Source organism: Corapipo altera, unplaced genomic scaffold (genome assembly GCF_003945725.1).
Source record: "Corapipo altera isolate COAL_440 unplaced genomic scaffold, ASM394572v1 96, whole genome shotgun sequence".
Classification (NCBI taxonomy): Eukaryota; Metazoa; Chordata; class Aves; order Passeriformes; family Pipridae; genus Corapipo; species Corapipo altera.
The window spans coordinates 1,699,542-1,716,179 of NW_020884962.1; the positions used below are offsets into that span (position 1 = coordinate 1,699,542).

The 16,638-nt window shown below is 66.9% G+C and overlaps 1 protein-coding gene and 1 non-coding gene across 2 annotated transcripts; one reads left to right on the forward strand and one right to left on the reverse strand.

The window, feature by feature from the left end:
- Positions 1 to 766: 766 nt before the first annotated feature.
- On the forward strand, positions 767 to 15,980 carry ABCA7 (ATP binding cassette subfamily A member 7). Its single transcript, XM_027664169.1, is given in 51 exon segments — positions 767 to 810; positions 2,351 to 2,450; positions 2,568 to 2,661; positions 2,873 to 3,014; positions 3,092 to 3,404; positions 3,480 to 3,674; positions 3,779 to 3,868; positions 3,965 to 4,199; positions 4,306 to 4,445; positions 4,524 to 4,640; positions 4,813 to 4,992; positions 5,098 to 5,306; positions 5,403 to 5,579; positions 5,778 to 6,000; positions 6,105 to 6,326; positions 6,429 to 6,633; positions 6,702 to 6,818; positions 6,992 to 7,163; positions 7,320 to 7,451; positions 7,546 to 7,685; positions 7,762 to 7,899; positions 8,035 to 8,246; positions 8,369 to 8,441; positions 8,694 to 8,896; positions 9,035 to 9,083; positions 9,299 to 9,361; positions 9,795 to 9,812; positions 9,962 to 10,116; positions 10,202 to 10,326; positions 10,402 to 10,500; positions 10,691 to 10,886; positions 10,993 to 11,087; positions 11,348 to 11,380; positions 11,705 to 11,810; positions 11,892 to 11,966; positions 12,192 to 12,361; positions 12,428 to 12,605; positions 12,691 to 12,806; positions 12,974 to 13,118; positions 13,206 to 13,329; positions 13,421 to 13,550; positions 13,627 to 13,702; positions 13,704 to 13,748; positions 13,833 to 13,895; positions 13,972 to 14,078; positions 14,361 to 14,502; positions 14,578 to 14,712; positions 14,789 to 14,892; positions 15,008 to 15,100; positions 15,181 to 15,418; positions 15,493 to 15,980. Coding segments are annotated over 50 exon segments (6,819 nt in total). The 5' UTR covers positions 767 to 810; positions 2,351 to 2,381; the 3' UTR covers positions 15,634 to 15,980.
- A 257-nt stretch (positions 15,981 to 16,237) lies between these two features.
- Positions 16,238 to 16,344, reverse strand: LOC113957185. Its single transcript, XR_003531083.1, has one exon. It is a non-coding gene; the product is annotated as a U6 spliceosomal RNA (small nuclear RNA).
- Between the last annotated feature and the right edge of the window lie 294 nt (positions 16,345 to 16,638).

Below are 16,638 nucleotides of genomic sequence, written 5' to 3' on the forward strand. Positions count from 1 at the left end.
CTCTAGATGCTGGAAATGCCTTTTTTGCAGAAGTCGTTGGGACCAAGATTCTGAGATGATGGTGTTGGCTGCAGGGCAGGGCTGGGAGCTGGCACACCCGGCACACCCGGCACTGCTGCACCTCCACAGCAATCCAGTCGCCAGGCTGGAGCCAAGGCTGGCTCCGACAGCCGCATCCGGCACCACGGCAATGCCCGAGTGCAGCCGGTGCCCCTTGACTTTCCCCTCCCGTGCGGTTTTTAATGGAGATGCTCTCAGACTGAAACGTTTTATTTTTAAAACCAAACCCTTTCAACATAAGCAGGAGCTGGTCTCTGGTGCAGGCGCCTTGTCAGAGCTCAGGCGGGTCCCCACCTGCCTGGGGAGTGGGAGCTGCTGCAGACCTGGGTGAGACCCCCGGAGTGCCAGGATGGTGGGGCGGGAGGCTGTGTGTCCCGATGGGCCGAGCGGGAGCCGGGAACGGGCTGCTGGGTTGAACGGATGTGGGGTTGACAGATGTGGGATTACCGGTGCCGACGGGACCGGACGTGCCGTGTCTGTCCGGGCAGGGACCCACCTTTCTGGGGGGAAATGCCGCGTTTCGGAGAACCGCGCTGCCCCGCGCGGCTCCCACGGGCGGGGCGGGGCGGGGGAAGGACACAGGGTCCGGGCGGGGCTCCCGCTCCTCGCACCGCCCCGAGCCCCCCCCGCCTGAGCGGCCCCTTTAAGAGCCTTCCCGTGACGTCACGCCCGCGGATACTTTGTAGCGCCGGGAGGGGCGGGGCCTGCGCGCGCCCGGCGGAGCCGCGGGGTCTCTTAAAGGGGCCGCAGGTAACGGGGGTCCCGGGCCGGGGGCTGCGGGGGGGAAAGGAGGGGCTGTGTCCCGGCTGCTGCTCTCGGCCGTGCAGCGTCCTCCCAGGACTGCCCGCACCTCCCCGCCCCCCCGGGGGCTGTCCCCGTGTCCCCATCGTACCCCCGGGGGCTGTCCCCATCTCCCCCGTGGGCTGTCCCCATCTCCCCCTCGAGCTGTTCCCATGACCCATCCTGGGCTGTCCGTGTGTCCCCCGGGCTGCCCCCGCGTTCCCCTGGCCCGTCCGCCTCCCGGTGACTCTGCAACCCTTCCAGAGCGGGGCTCCGTGCGGCGGAAGCGGGTCGAGGGGCGCCGGGGCCGGGGGATGCCGGGCCGCGGGCTGCCGCGGGCGGGGAGTCCGCCGGTGCTCTCAGTTGCAGCGATGCGGCGTGTTGGTCCGCGTGGGATGAGTGAGCAGATTCCCGCGCGAATCCCCCTGGGAGGATCCCAGGGTTCTGTGGCTGCTTGGTCCCGAAAAGTGCCGCAGCACCCCCGGTTCCAGCGGGTGGGGACCCCTAGACACCCTCACTCCGGCAGCCGTCCCTGTTCCCTCGTGTCACCCCATCTGCCCCGGTGCACCCCCGGAGGAATCCTGGCCCCGACCCTCACTCAGGCCGATTAGGCGGATTTCCCAGCCGGGATCCTAATCCCGCTGCCCGGTGCCCGCTTATCCCGGCTGTGCCCGGGACCCGGCTTAGCCCCGGAGGCGGGCGGGCGGCTGCGGGCGCGGGGCGGCGGGTGAGCCCACGGCTTCCCCGGCTCCGAGGGAAAACGAGCAGCAAGGGGGGGCCGGAGTGTCCCGGCCTCGCGGTGACCGGGGAGCCGCCCCGGAGCTCGGTTCTCCTGGGGCGTGGGTGGGTGCACCGGGCAGAACGCTGCGGGTTGGGTCGTGCCGCCACCGCCAACAACGGGCTGGGCACGGAGCCGCCTTGGCAGCGCTTTGCTGCCCTGCCCGGGGGCTGCTGGCCCCTCTCCAGGGGTGAGTGAATTCCTAGGAGCTGACAGAAAACCGGGCTGGTGCTGGGAAGGGACAGAACTGAAGCTCTGGAGTCCCAGCACAGCTCGAGAGGTACCCGCTGGACCCGGGTGTGGAAGCTCATGCCTCGAGCCCGCTGCACCAACGCAATTCCCCTCCTGGGGTGCTGAGGGTCTCACAGAAACACCCATCCACACCCCTCCCATGGGAAAAATGGGGCACGGGTAGGTCCCTGCCTCCCCCGGGCTGCCCAGGTCGCCAGGGCTTGGAGTTGCACCCTGTGCTGGGCTGCGAATCCCGCTCGTGGCTCCTGGACAGAGCTCGTGCCCAATTCTGCTGCTTTTGGTTCAGGAAAGAATGGAATTTGAGGCATTAGCTCCGGAAAGGAGCTTTTCTGCAGGAATGCCATCCAGCTCCTGCCAGCCCTGGGGCTCAGCCCTGTGCCCTGCACTTTGCCTGGAGTTTGATAAGCCCCGACCCAGAGGGAAGTGAGGGCCCCACAGTCGCCCCCAGCTTGGGGCTGAACCCCCTGCTCTCCCCCGCAGCCAGAGCCGAGCAGGGTCCGTGCCCCCCACCATGGCCAGCTGGGGCACCCAGCTGGGGCTGCTGCTCTGGAAGAACTTCACCTACCGCCGGCGGCAGCGGGTGAGTGGGTGACTGGGGTGTGGGGCACCCTGAGCCGCTGGCTCCTGGCACAGGGGCAGGCAGAGCTCTGGGCGATGATGGGGACAGAGATCCCCCCCAAATGTGGGTCTTCCCCAGATCCAGCTGGCCATTGAGATCCTGTGGCCCCTCTTCCTCTTCCTCATCCTGATCTCGGTGCGACGATCTCACCCACCCTTCAAGCAACATGAGTGTGAGTTTCCCCTGGCTGGTAATGACCCCCCGTGCCTCCTGGGACCCCCCTGTGTGCCCCCTGTATGGGAGCCCTGTGGGGTGGCACCAGGGGAGACAAACACAGGAGGTGATCAGAGCATGGGGACTCGCTGGCATCTCTCTGCTCTGGTGTGTGGGGGGGGTCCCAGGGATCCCATGCTGCCCCCTGGACCTGCTTCCCTCTCCCACAGGCCACTTCCCCAACAAGGCACTGCCTTCGGCAGGGACCCTGTCCTGGCTCCAGGGCATCATCTGCAACATGAACAACCCCTGCTTTCGACACCCCACGGCGGGAGAGGCCCCCGGCGTGGTGGGCAACTTCGACGGCTCCATGTGAGCGGAGGGGCTGGGGGGCTGTGGGGCAGAGCAGGGCTGGGCCGGGGTCTCACTGCCCACCCCGTGTCCCACAGCCTCTCCCGCCTCCTGTCCGAAGCCCGGCAGGTCCTGCTCCGCTCCGATGGGCAGCGGCTCCTGCGCAGCTTCTCCCGTCTCCTGCCCGCTCTGCGCCGGCTCCGGGAGAGCGGGAATCAGCGGGAGGGTGAGCACCGGGAGTGGGGGGTGCCAGGGAAGCGAGACCCTTGGCTGACCACTGCCCCTCCAGCCCTGCCAGTGAGGGAATACCTGAGAGAGGACGAGACCTTCTCACAGTTCCTGCGGACCAACACGTCTCTGGCCCCGGCGCTGGTGGATGAGCTGATGGGGGCTCGGCTCAGCCCCCGCATCGTGAGTGTCAGCACGGTGCCCTCTCCCAGTGCCCATGGTGCCAGTGACTGCATCATGACTGCCCTCTCCCTCCAGTTCTCCCTGGCGGGCATTCGCCTCCCACTGAAGGCCCTGGTCTGCAACGCCTCGGAGCTGGGGGCATTCCTGGCCAGGGGCGACGCCACTTCCACCCAGCGCCTGCAGCGAGGGCTCTGTGCCCTGCCTGGCCCCCAGCTCCGTGCCATGGAGGGCTCCTTCCTCTCCCAGTTGGACTTCCCACGGCTCGTGGCGGTGAGCTCCCAGCCTGGCCAGGTGCTGGGTGCTGGAAGGCGACGAGGCAGAGACTCCTGGCCCACCCAGAGTGGCTGTGACTCCCTTCCCATGCCCCCTTGTAGGAACAGCTGAGCTCAGACGTGGGTGGAATTGCTGGCACCGTGGAAGCCTTGGGTACCTTCCTGCGGGATGCAGCATCCCTGATGGAGGAGGTACCCCCCACTTCCCCTGCCCCCTATGCACCCCCACACTGTCCCTGGGTGCCCCGTCCCTGCCACGCCACTCCACTCCCCATCCCGCTCTCCCAGATCTCCTCCATGACCAGCCTGGCTGAGCTGCGGTGGGAGCTTGAGGAATTGAGGGCCCCCAACAGCAGCACCCCCGGTGCGGGCGCATTCACAGCCCTGTCACGCATCGCCTGCGGTCACCCCGAGGGCGGGGGGCTCAGGATCCCCTCCCTCAACTGGTACGAGGACAACGACGTCAAAGCCTTCCTGGACCGCAACAGCTCGGAGCGGAGATCGGCGGCCTCGGGCAGCAGCAGTGAGCGGGGGCTGCAGGGGGCTGTGGAGGGCTTGGCTGGGGGCAGGGGGGCAGCAGGGACAGGGATGGGGGGCTGGTGGCGAGGGCTCAGCTCTCCCTCCCTCAGGTCCCTTCTGCCGGGAGCTGCTCCTCAGCCTGGAGTCCAACCCCTTCTCACAGATCTTCTGGAGGGGCATCAAGCCCCTCTTTGTGGGCAAGATCCTGTACACGCCACCCGGGCCCGGCCCCGACAGCGTCATGGCCGAGGTGAGTGGGGGCTGTGAGGGGTCTGGGGGAGGAATTGAGGGGGTCTCAACCAGGACCTGCCTCATCCCTCTCACCCAGGTGAATCGGACATTCCGGGAGCTGGCAGTGCTGGGGGAGGTGGGGGGCGCCTGGCAGGAGCTGGGACCCCGGATCTACACCATCCTCAACAGCAGCCTGGAGATGCAGGTGCTCCAGGTGTGTGACCCCAGACTCCCCATTGGGGACCAGGCTGCCGTGGGGTGCAGGACAGGGTGGGGTGCAGGATGGGGTGTGGTGGGGGGCAGCTGGGGCTTCTGGACAGGAGTGGGGTGGGATGCAACTGGAGCAGGGTGGGATGCATGGCCCCTGCTACCCTGGTGCTTTGCAGGAGCTGCTGCTGGCCCCAGGCACAGCCCAGCTCCTGGATGGGTTCCTCAACGGCACCTCCTGGAAGCTGCCGGAATTGGCCACATTCCTGGCAGGGCCGGCAGCTGGGCCCGGGCTCACCTGGCACCAGGTGTACGCTGATGTGGACACAGTCCTGAGCACCCTGTCACAGTTCATGGAGGTGAGTGTCCCTCCTTTGTGGGCAGGCTGGGCCCCTGCATCGGCTTAGCCCTGCCTGCCCTGCCTGTCCCTCCGTGCCTGCTGAGCCCTACCTGCCCTCCCACAGTGCATCTGCCTGGACAAGATCGAGGCGGTGGCCACTGAGGAGCAGCTGGTCGCCCGGGCCCTGGAGCTGCTGGAGGAGCAGCAGTTTTGGGCAGCCGTGGTCTTCCAGCCTCCCATCAATGCCACGGCCCCTGCGCTGCCCCCCCATGTCCGCTACAAGATCCGCATGGACATCGACGATGTCACGAGGACCAACAAGATCAAGGACAGGTTGGGGGACACCCTCCCTGCTGGTCTCCATGACCTCCCGAGCAGCCTGTGCCCGTGGGGGGGGTCCCTGCTCCCAGCACTGTGCTCTGCCCCCAGGTTTTGGGACCCAGGCCCCGCAGCCGACCCCTTCAGCGACCTGCGCTACGTCTGGGGGGGCTTTGTCTACGTGCAGGACCTGGTGGAGCAGGCGGTGGTGCGGGTGCAGACCGGGGCTGCCCCACGGACAGGGGTCTATGTCCAGCAAATGCCCTATCCCTGCTACGTGGATGATGTGTGAGTGGGTGAGGGACAGCCCCGGCCCCCTGGGACCCTTGAGTGATCCCCCAGTGCTGCAGGGGACGTGTCTGAGCATCCTACAGCATCACTGCCCTGGGGAGGTGGCACAGGGCTGGGTGTGTCCCGCTGTCCCTGGCCCTGCAGTGGCCCAGGGGTGTCGGGCGGGGCGTGGAAGGGCTGGTGGCATCTCCCCAGGTTCCTGCGTGTCCTGAACCGCTCGCTGCCCCTCTTCATGACGCTGGCCTGGATCTACTCAGTGGCCATGATCATCAAGGGGGTGGTGCACGAAAAGGAGACACGTCTCAAGGAGACCATGAAGACCATGGGGCTAAGCAGTGGGATCCTCTGGCTCAGCTGGTTCCTCAGCAGCTTCATCCCCTTCCTCCTCAGTTCTGCCCTCCTCGTCCTCATCCTCAAGGCAGGTTGCAGGTCTCAGGGGACAGTGTGGCTGACACAGGGAGCACTGGGACTGGGAGCCAGCACGGGGGGGTTCTGCAGGATCCAACCTGCCTCCATCCACAGCTGGGAAACATCCTGCCCTACAGCGACCCGGCCGTCATCTTCCTCTTCCTCGGCACCTTCTCGGTGGCCACCATCAGCCAGTGCTTCCTCATCAGCACCTTCTTCCCCCGCGCCAACCTGGCCTCGGCGTGCGGCGGCATCATCTACTTCTCCCTGTACCTGCCCTACGTGCTGTGCGTCGCCTGGCGCGACTACATCACCTTCCCGCTGCGCGTCCTCGTGGTGAGCGACGGGGCTGCCCCTCCCCGCTGCCCTGGGCAGGGGCCTTTGGGCTGCAGCCCCTGGGCTGGGCTTTGCCCACACCGCTGTTCTCGCTGCCCCCAGAGCCTGCTGTCCCCCGTGGCCTTTGGCTTCGGCTGCGATTACTTCTCCCTCTATGAAGAGCAGGGAGTGGGCATCCAGTGGCACAACCTGGGTGCCAGCCCTGTGCCAGGAGACCCCTACAACTTTGCGGTGGCCATGGGGCTGCTGCTGCTGGACGCCAGCCTCTATGGCCTGGCCACCTGGTACATCGAGGGCGTCTTCCCAGGTGAGCACAGCCCTCCCGGCCGCTGGCAGCCCCTCAGTCCTGGCCCCACTCAGCCCCCTCTGCTGCAGGTCAGTATGGGATCCCCAAGCCCTGGAATTTCCCCTTCCTGAAGAGCTACTGGTTTGGAGAGTTGTCCTCAGCTGGGCACCCCCTGTGCCCCACCAGCCCCCTCACTGCACCCCAAGGTGAGTCCCTGCCCACCCCAGAGCCCTGTGGCTGAGGGCAGTGGCCATGGAGCAGGGCTGGAGCCCTCCAGCCTGGGCCTTGCCCTCGAGTGGAAGGTCCTGCACCCTGTGGCAAGGGGTCCTGCCCCCAGCAAGGGGTCCTGCCTGGGACATGACCCTACGGTGGCTTCCAGTGCTGGTGGAGGAGCCGCCTGCCCAGCTCCAGCCCGGCGTCTCCATCCGCAACCTGGTGAAGGTTTATGGCAGCAGTGGCCGCGCGGCCGTCAACGGGCTGAGCCTGGACTTCTATGAGGGGCAGATCACGTCCTTCCTGGGCCACAATGGTGCCGGGAAGACCACCACCATGTGAGCCATGGGGGGGCTGCGTGGGCATGCCTGGGGACAGGAGCTGAGCTTGGCCCTATCTCCACCCGGCTTGCCATATAGGACAGGACATCACAGTCTCAAGCCCTGCTGCTCCTGTGCTCCATGACCACCTTTCCCCACCACTCCCCCATCCAGGTCCATCCTGACTGGCCTCCTGCCCCCCACCTCAGGCACTGCCTATATCCTGGGCTTGGACATCCGCTCTGATATCGACACCATCCGCAAATCCATGGGGATGTGTCCCCAGCACAATGTGCTCTTCAACATGTAGGCAGGGGCGGGCGTGTGGGGGGAGTGATGCTGGGCTGTCCCCCTCAGACCCTTCCCCCCTCACCCTGCCCCCCTCACCCTGCCCCCCCAGCCTGACAGTGGAGGAGCACATCTGGTTCTACGGGCGGCTGAAGGGGCTCTCGGAGCAGCAGGTGCAGGAGGAGATGGAGCAGCTGCTCCAGGACACGGGGCTGCCCCACAAGCGCCGGGAGCAGACCAGGAACCTCTCGGGTGCGTGCAGGGGACAGGGCGGGTGCCCGAGCAGGGGTCGGTGGCCCCGGGTGCCCCCAACACTGTCCCTCTGCAGGCGGGATGCAGCGGAAGCTCTCGGTGGCCATCGCCTTCGTGGGCGGCTCCCGGGTGGTCGTCCTGGACGAGCCCACGGCCGGTGTCGACCCCTTCTCCCGCCGCAGCATCTGGGAGCTGCTGCTCAAGTACCGCAAAGGTCAGTGCTGGGGCCGTGAGCTGCTCCCTCTGAGCCCTCCAGCCCGGGGGGAGCAGGGGGACATGCTGGTGGGAAAAACCCATGATGGGGAGACCAGCAGGAGGGTCTGGGATCAAGCCCCCTCCCTGCCCCCAGGCCGCACCATCATCCTGTCCACCCACTACATGGACGAGGCGGAGCTGCTCGGGGACCGCACGGCCATCATCTCGCAGGGCCGGCTCTGCTGCTGCGGGTCCCCCCTCTTCCTCAAGGCCAGGCTGGGCACCGGCTACCACCTCACCCTGGTGAAGCGGGAGCGAAGCGGGACAGGCGGTAGCACCAGTGCTGTCCCCGGTGCCACCAAAAAGGTGGGTCCCTCAGCCCAGAGGGGCTTCTACCAGGGGCAACCAGTGTCTCCATCTGGGGACTGGGGGCACTGGGGGCCAGGTCCTGGCGTGGGGTGCCAGACTCCGGCTGCCCTTTCCCGCAGGACGGCAGTGACTCAGAGCACAGCAGTGACACGGGCCTGGGCAGCGAGCGGGGCAGCGAGGCCAGCGCCGTGGGTGAGGGTCCTGGCCCCCGTGGTTCCCCCCCAGCTGCTCTCTGTATTTCCCCTGTCAGCTGGGGGGGCTGGGAATGCACAGCCCTGCCGCTGGCTCCTGGCCTCCCTGCACTGGTGGGGCAGAAGGGGGTCCCCATCCCCTCCAGCTCTCCCGGGGACCCTAAGGCTGGGATACTGGGCACGTGCCAGTTGTGGCCAGCTGCACCAGCCAGCGGCCCCTGGCCCAGGTTTCCAGCCCTCCCTGTTCCCCCAGATGTGGCCCAGCTGTCTGCACTGATCCAGAAACTGGTGCCCGGCTCCCGGCTGGTGGAGGACATCGGGCACGAGGTGCTCTTTGTCCTGCCCTACAGCGGGGCCCGGGACGGGGCCTTCGGGGAGCTGTTCCGCGAGCTGGATGCGCGCCTGGGGGAACTGGGAGTCTCCAGCTACGGCATCTCCGACACCACCCTGGAAGAGGTACCCAGTGGGACTGTGGCCAGGCTCCTGTGGCTGCCCATGGCTCCCGGGGGTCCCGCCCCTGCCCGTGACCAAGGGCTTTCCCCCACTGGGCTGTGGGAACTGGTGTCATGTTTAACACCAGACCCCCCCCCCCAGATCTTCCTGAAGGTGGCTGAGGACACGGGGCTGGACACTGACACTGCAGGTAAAACCCCTCGATCCTGGCTGGAGCTGAGCTCTGGGCTGTAAGGGGGGCTGAGGAGATGCTCACCAGCCCAGAACAGAGGGGTGGGGGTGTCCCCAGCACTCTGTGTGTCCCTCCCGGGGCCAGGGTCCCTACTGGGAGCACCTGTGGGTGCAGGGAGGTGTCACAGCCTGTAACATGGGTCCCACCCTGGCATCTCATCCCCATTTTCTCAGGCACCAGGAGAGGAGCAGCTCCCAGCGAGGTGGGGGACGCAGATGTGGCCGATGGGGAGCTGGGTAAGGAGGGGGGAGCTGGGACCCCTGAGCTGCTGCTGGGTGTTCCCCACCTCCACCCCTGGGGCTGGGGCCGTGGCACATGTCCATCCGGGCAGGTGTCCATCCAGGCAGGCATCCCTTGGGGCAGGGGGATGCTCAGGGACCCTCGTGCAGCATTTCTACCTCCTGGTTTTGAGGTGCCCCCAGAGCCAGGATCCAGGATGAGGGTGGGTTTGGGGGAACCCAGATGTATGCAGAGGTTGGGATGGGACATGAAATCCCAGGAGGCATATCCAGTCCCCTTCTCCTGGAAATAGAACTGACATGGGGGCAGCCATGGGAGCCTGGGGGGCTGTGATGGTTTGGGGTGCCAGCTGTGCCCTGGGTGGGTGCTCACCCCGGCCGGGACGGGACCACACGGCTGTAACCCCTCTCTGCTCTCCTTTACATTGAGCCAAAGGAGCCCGGCGAGGTAGGACCTGGGGGCCGGGGGTGCTGGGGGGCTCCTGCATGCAGCATGCCATCCCTGCTGAGGGGGGGATGCCTCTGCCAGCACCCACCCCGTCCCCCCGTGCCCCACCTGGCACGAGCCCCTTGCCAGACCTGTCTCTGCCCTGGCAGCAGAGGAGCCCCGGGAGACAGACCTGCTGCGGGGGGCGGCGGGGCGGGCCTGCGGCAGGGTGAGGGGCTGGGCGCTCGTCTGCCGCCAGCTCCGCGCTCTCTTCACCAAGAGGATGCTCCACGCTCGGCGCAGCACCCGCGGCTTCTTCGCACAGGTAGGACCCGGGGGACCGGGATGGGGCCGTGGGGAGGGGATGGGACAAGGGGTGCGGAGCCGACCCTGACCCCCGGCCCGCGCAGATCGTCCTCCCCGCCGTCTTCGTCTGCATCGCGCTGCTCTTCAGCCTCATCGTGCCGCCCTTCGGGAAGTACCCGCCGCTGCAGCTCCAGCCCTGGATGTACGGGCAGCAGTTCACCTTCTTCAGGTGTGTTCCCAGCCTGCTGCCCCCCGTGCCCCCCATCCCCCACTGCCACCAGCTCACTCCTGTGTCTCCTGCCAGCAACGACGCCCCGGGGGACCCCGACACCACCCGGCTGCTGGACGCGCTCCTGGCCGAGCCCGGCTTCGGCACCAAGTGCATGAGGGAGGCGGGGCAGACGTGAGTGTCCGCGGGATGGGAGCTGGAGGGGACAGCCAGGGCTTGACCCCACCTCGGTGCCCGACCCCCTCGGAGCAGCCCTGCCGGCCGGTGCGATACCATGGGACCCCCAACCATCCCCGTGGTGGGTCCCGATGCCTCTGGCTCACACCAGGCTGGTAACAGAAGGTTTCTCTCCCCGGCTGCCCAGGACGGGGCTGTGCCCACCGGCTTCCCACCCCGATGGCTTCTCGGCCCCCTCAGCCCCCCCATCCCTGCTGGACGTGCTGTGGCACTGGAACTGGACGCAGGCTGAGCCGTCCCCGCCGTGCCAGTGCAGTGGCCCGGGGGCACACAGGATGCTGCCCGAGTGTCCCGAGGGGGCCGGGGGGCTCCCTCCACCCCAGGTAACCCCCAGCCCACTGGGAGCAGCCCCAGAGCTGCAGGGGCAGGCGATGCTCCAGGGAGGCCACGGGGCCGAGTGTCCATCCAGCCCGTCTGTCCATCCCCCAGGTGCAGAGGGGCACAGGGGACATCCTGCAGAACCTGACAGGCAGGAACATCTCCGACTACCTGGTGAAGACCTACCCCCAGATCATCCGGCAGGAGTGAGTGCTGGGGCTGGGAACACCCAGGGACACTGCAGGGACACTGTGGGGACACAGAGGGACCACCCCAGGGACACCTGGGGAAGGTGGCAGGGCGTTGGCACAGGGTGCCACTGCCGTGGCAGCAGGGAGGGACACTGTGGACCAAAGCACAGGGGAAGGGGACACTGATGGGAGTGTGGCCAGCTGAGCAGGCGCTGCCCTCACATCCCCTCGGGGGGTTTCTGTCCCCCCTGTCCCTCCCACCCGATTTCTTTCAGGCTGAGGAACAAGAAGTGGGTGAACGAGCAGAGGTGAGTTGGGCAGGGGCTGGGGGCTGGCACAGCTGAACCAGGGTGAGGCAGGAGATGCCCGTTGGGGTTGGGGAGAGCCTGAGTGGTGGCTGGGCAGAGCTGACACCCATCCAGCCTCAGCCCTCTGCCTTGAGCCCCTCACTGCGGCGTCTGGGTGTGGGGAGAGTTGAGTCTGGGCAGGGATGGCAGTGGGAAATGGGTGGCAGGTTTGATAGAATGATGGAATGGTAGAATCTCCTGGGCTGGAAAGGACCCACGTGGATCCTGGAGCCCAGCTGGCAGTGGGGTCTCTCGGGCAGGTTTGGAGCCCTGTTTCTCCCACAGGTACGGTGGTTTCTCCCTGGGTGCCGGCGGCTCCCAGGCCCTGCCGTCGGCGGCAGAGGTGGATCAGGCGGTGCTGGAGCTCCGGGCACTGCTCAACATCACCCTGGTATGGCTGGGCTCAGGCCCCCAGCTTGGCTCCCCTGCCCTGGTGCTGGGAGCCCCCTCCTCACCCTGTTCCCACACCCAGGGCAGCCCCTCGGATCGGCTCCTGGCCAATGTCAGCCGCTTCATTGAGGGTTTGGATGCCCGCAGGAACATCAAGGTGCACCCAGGGCTGGGAGTCCCACGGGGGCGAGAGCTGGGGGGCAGCGGGGATGTGGCACCTGGATCCCCTCTGGGGGTGGAGTGGCCCAAAAGGGACCAAAAGGCTGGGGCTGGAGGGGAGTGGGTGGCACAGTGGGTGGGGATGGGGGTACCAGGGGCACAGCCAGGGGCAGTGCCAGGGCGGGTGGAGGGCTCTAAGCTGCTGGGCCCCCGTGTGCTGCAGGTCTGGTTCAACAACAAGGGCTGGCACGCCATGGTCTCCTTCCTCAATGTGGCCAGCAACGGGCTGCTGCGTGCCCGGCTGCCCCCCGGCACCGACCCCACGCAATTCGGCATCACAGCCACCAACCACCCCCTCAACCTCACCAAGGAGCAGCTCTCTGAGGCCGCCCTGTGAGTGCTGGGGATGGGGGTCCCGCAGACCCTCCAGCCCTCGCTGAGCCCCCCCCTCCATGGCAGGATGGCCACCTCCGTGGACGTGCTGGTCTCCATCTGCGTGATCTTCGCCATGTCCTTCGTCCCGGCCAGCTTCGTCGTCTTCCTCATCGAGGAGCGGGTCAGCAAGGCCAAGCACCTGCAGTTTGTCAGCGGGATGAAGCCCCTCACCTACTGGCTGGGCAACTTCGCCTGGGACATGGTGGGGATGGGGATGGGGACAGGGACCAGTTCCTGAGGGAGCAGGTCCCACCCCTGACCTTTTCCCGGCTTCTCTATCCCCACAGTGCAACTACCTCGTCCCCGCACTGCTGGTCATCCTCATCTTCCTCTGCTTCCAGCAGAAATCCTACGTGTCCTCGGACAACCTGCCCTCCCTGGTGCTGCTGCTGCTGCTCTACGGGTGATGGGGCAGCAGAGCCCAGCGGGGGCAAGGGGGGCACGGGGGGCTCTGAGTGGGGCTGGGGGCAGCCGGGGTGAGGGGGATTGTGGTGCTGGGGGTGGGGGGTGTTTTGCATCCCCCAGGATGGGGGCTGCATCTCAGCCAGCCCCTGCCTTTCTCCCTTGTAGCTGGTCCATCACCCCCCTGATGTACCCAGCCTCCTTCCTCTTCAGCATCCCCAGCACTGCCTACGTGGCCCTGACCTGCATCAACCTCTTCATTGGCATCAACGGCAGTGTGGCCACCTTCGTGCTGGAGCTCTTTGTGGACCAGGTGAGCCTTGGGATGCCCTGGATCCCCTGTCCCACTCCCATGGGGCCAGTGCCAGCTGACTCACCCCTCTCTTTGCTGCCCTGGCAGAACCTCAATGACATCAACCGTGTCCTGAAGAAGGTTTTCCTCATCTTTCCCCACTTCTGCCTGGGCCGAGGCCTCATCGACATGGTGAAGAACCAGGCGATGGCCGATGCCTTCGAGAGGTTTGGTGAGTCAGGGGGTGTCAGGGCTGCTCCCCCTCCCCAAAACCTGGCCAGCTCAGGGGTCCACCCCTCCTACAGCCCCTCTCGTGCTCACAGGGGACAGGCGCTTCGTGTCCCCCCTCTCCTGGGACCTGGCGGGGAAGAACATGTTCGCCATGGCCGTCGAGGGCATCATCTTCTTCCTCTTCACCCTCCTGCTGCAGTACCGCTTCTTCCTGCGGCTGGGGTGAGCACCCCGGGGGTGCCTGGGGGGTTCCTGCAGATGGGCAGCCCTGGACGTGCCCCTGCCACTGTTCCCCCAGGCCACGGGCTCCAGAGCTGCCCTCACTGGGGGACGAGGACGGAGACGTGGCCAGGGAGCGGGCGAGGGTGGGCAGCATCCCCCCCCCAGGGCCACCTCCTGCTGCTGAAGGACCTGACCAAGGTGGGTGTGTAGGGCTGGACCCCCCCGCAGCCCCGGACCCCCCGTGAGGGATGGGAGCACCCAGTGCTGCCTCTCCCCGCTCAGGTGTACCGGCGCAGGAAGGCTCCGGCCGTGGACCGGCTCTGCGTGGCCATCCCCCCCGGGGAGGTGAGGGACAGACGGACGGATGGACGGCACCGTGGGCAGGGCCGGGGCTGCTGGTGACCCTGCTCTGTCCCCACAGTGCTTTGGCCTCCTGGGGGTGAACGGCGCTGGAAAGACTTCGACCTTCAAGATGCTGACGGGGGACACGGAGGTGACGCTGGGGGAGGCCTGGCTGAAGGGGCACAGGTGGTGAACGCAGGACCCCACAGCTGCTCCCTCTCTCCGTGTCCCCACAGCACCTGTGCCATCACCCCTATCCTGTGCTCCTTCTGGTCCTCGCCCTTGCAGTGTGCTTGTGCTCACCTTCATCCTCATCCTCATCCCTGCAGCTGCTCGTCCCTATTCCTACAGTGTCCCTGCAGTGTCCCTCACAACATGCTCATCTGTCCCTGTCCCACACTTGCCTGTCCCCATCCTGTGCTCACCTGTCCCCATCCCCAGAGCGTGCTGACCTGTCCTTGCCCACAGTGTGCTCACCGACCTCCAGTCTGTCCACCAGCACATGGGTTACTGTCCCCAGTTCGATGCCATCACAGACCTGCTGACGGGGCGGGAGCACCTGGAGTTCTACAGTCGCCTGCGTGGGGTCCCAGAGGAGGAGACCCCCAGGGTAGGGCCCTCATCCCAGCCCCTCCAGCCCAGGAGACCCCCACCCTCACCCCCTCGGCCCCTCTGTCTCTCGCAGGTGGCTCAGTGGGGCATCACCGCGCTGGGGCTGGGGCCGCACGCGGACCGGCCCGCGGGCAAGTACAGCGGGGGCAACAAACGCAAGCTCTCCACGGCCATCGCCCTCCTCGGCTGCCCCCCCGTCGTCTTCCTGGTGAGGGGGGCAGCGGGGGGTCCCACAGCAGCACCGGGGTCCTGCCTGGGCTGACCCTGAGCCGGGGCCGTTGCAGGATGAGCCCACGACGGGGATGGACCCACAAGCCCGGCGGTTCCTGTGGGAACGCATCCTGGGCGTCATCCGGGACGGCCGGTCCGTGGTGCTCATGTCCCACAGGTGATTCCCCACCCGGGGTCTGCAGCCCCCACACTGGGGAGCAACCCCCATGCCCCCGGGAATCCCCCAGAGGGGAGCTCCCCTCTGCCCTGGGGGTCTCACTCGTGCCCCCCAGCATGGAGGAGTGCGAGGCGCTCTGCACCAGGATGGCCATCATGGTCAACGGCCGGTTCCGCTGCCTGGGCAGTGTCCAGCACCTCAAGAACAGGTACCGGGGTGGGGAGCTCGGGGGCTCCTTGAGGCGGGGGCTGCGGCCGGTCCCCGCAGCGGTGTCCCCTCTCCCCGCAGGTTTGGGGACGGGTACACGGTGGTGGTGCGGGCGGGCGGCCCCGGCCCGGCGGCGGTGCAGGCCCTGCTGCAGCGGCACTTCCCCGCCATCGAGCTGCGGGAGCGGCACGGGGGGCTGCTGCGCTACCACCTGCCTGCCCGCGCCGCCCCCCTGGCCGCCGTCTTCAGCCTCCTGGCCGCCCACCGTGGCCCCTGCCACATCGAGGACTACTCCGTGTCCCAGACCACCCTCGACCAGGTGACGGGGCACGCAGGTGTGGGGCTGTGGCTGGGGGTCCCGTGGCACTGTCTCTCACCCCACCATCCCTGCAGGTCTTCGTGCACTTTGCCCAGGAGCAGAGCGACGGGGACCCCGGGGAGGCTGCGGTGCCAGGGCAGGATGTGGCCCCCAGCCCTGGGAGGAGGCTGAGCACGTTCCTGGAGGATGACAGCTACCAGGAGAGCGCTGTCTGAGCGAGGAGTGGTGCCCCATGGACCCTCACAGACCACTCCCCAGTCGCCACCGCAGCACGACCTGGGGTCACAGGGCTTCGGGGCACCCCAGACCCCCGGAGCTGCACAGGGGAGGCCTGGGCACATCCTGCCCACTGGCGTGGTTTCACCATCCCATGGGACAGTGGGTGCTGGGGAGTGTCAGAGCATCAGGGCAGGGCTGGCCCCAGATCCCTGTGGGTGGTGCCCTGTGGGGAAGTTGATCTGGATGGGGGGTCTGGGGCTGGCCCTGGGACCCCCCCTGTCCCCAGGACCCCTCCTGCTCCCCACTGGAGCCGAGCTTGCTGTAACTGAGCAATTCAATAAAGACCCGCGGTACTGACGGGGGGGCCTGATTGCCCTCACCATGACGTGACCCCACTGGGGGACAGGGGGCACAGCAGGACAGGGGCACAGCGGGACAGGGCAGCAGTGTGGCCCCGGCACAGTTGGACACACAGACCTGCAGGGCTGCGCCTGGGGCTCCCCCCGACCTGGAGGTGGGCACTGGCACCCCCCGAGCCGCACCTCGGGGGTCCAAAAGGGTCCTCCCGGGGCGGGGTTTGTGACCCTCCCAAGGGAAAAAAAAAATATGGAACGCTTCACGAATTTGCGTGTCATCCTTGCGCAGGGGCCATGCTAATCTTCTCTGTATCGTTCCAATTTTAGTATATGTGCTGCCGAAGCGAGCACGAATCCCAACCGTGCAGGAACTGTACTTAAACCCCTCTCAACTAAAAATTTTCAAGTCATGGCGAGTAGCTCCTCAAACTCCCCTACATTTCTCCGCCTGGTCACCCTCCCAAGCGATGCGCGTTGGATTTTTACTTTAAATCTTCCGTTCTACCAGGTTACTTTTTTGCCTTTCTGAGGACGAGTTTAAGCGCGGAGCGACAGGCCTCGCGCGGAGCATGGTGGGAATGCTGTTAATTTACGTATGGGGGCGCGGCGTGGCCGGCGCGTGTCCTCCACCGTCCCGTCGTGCCC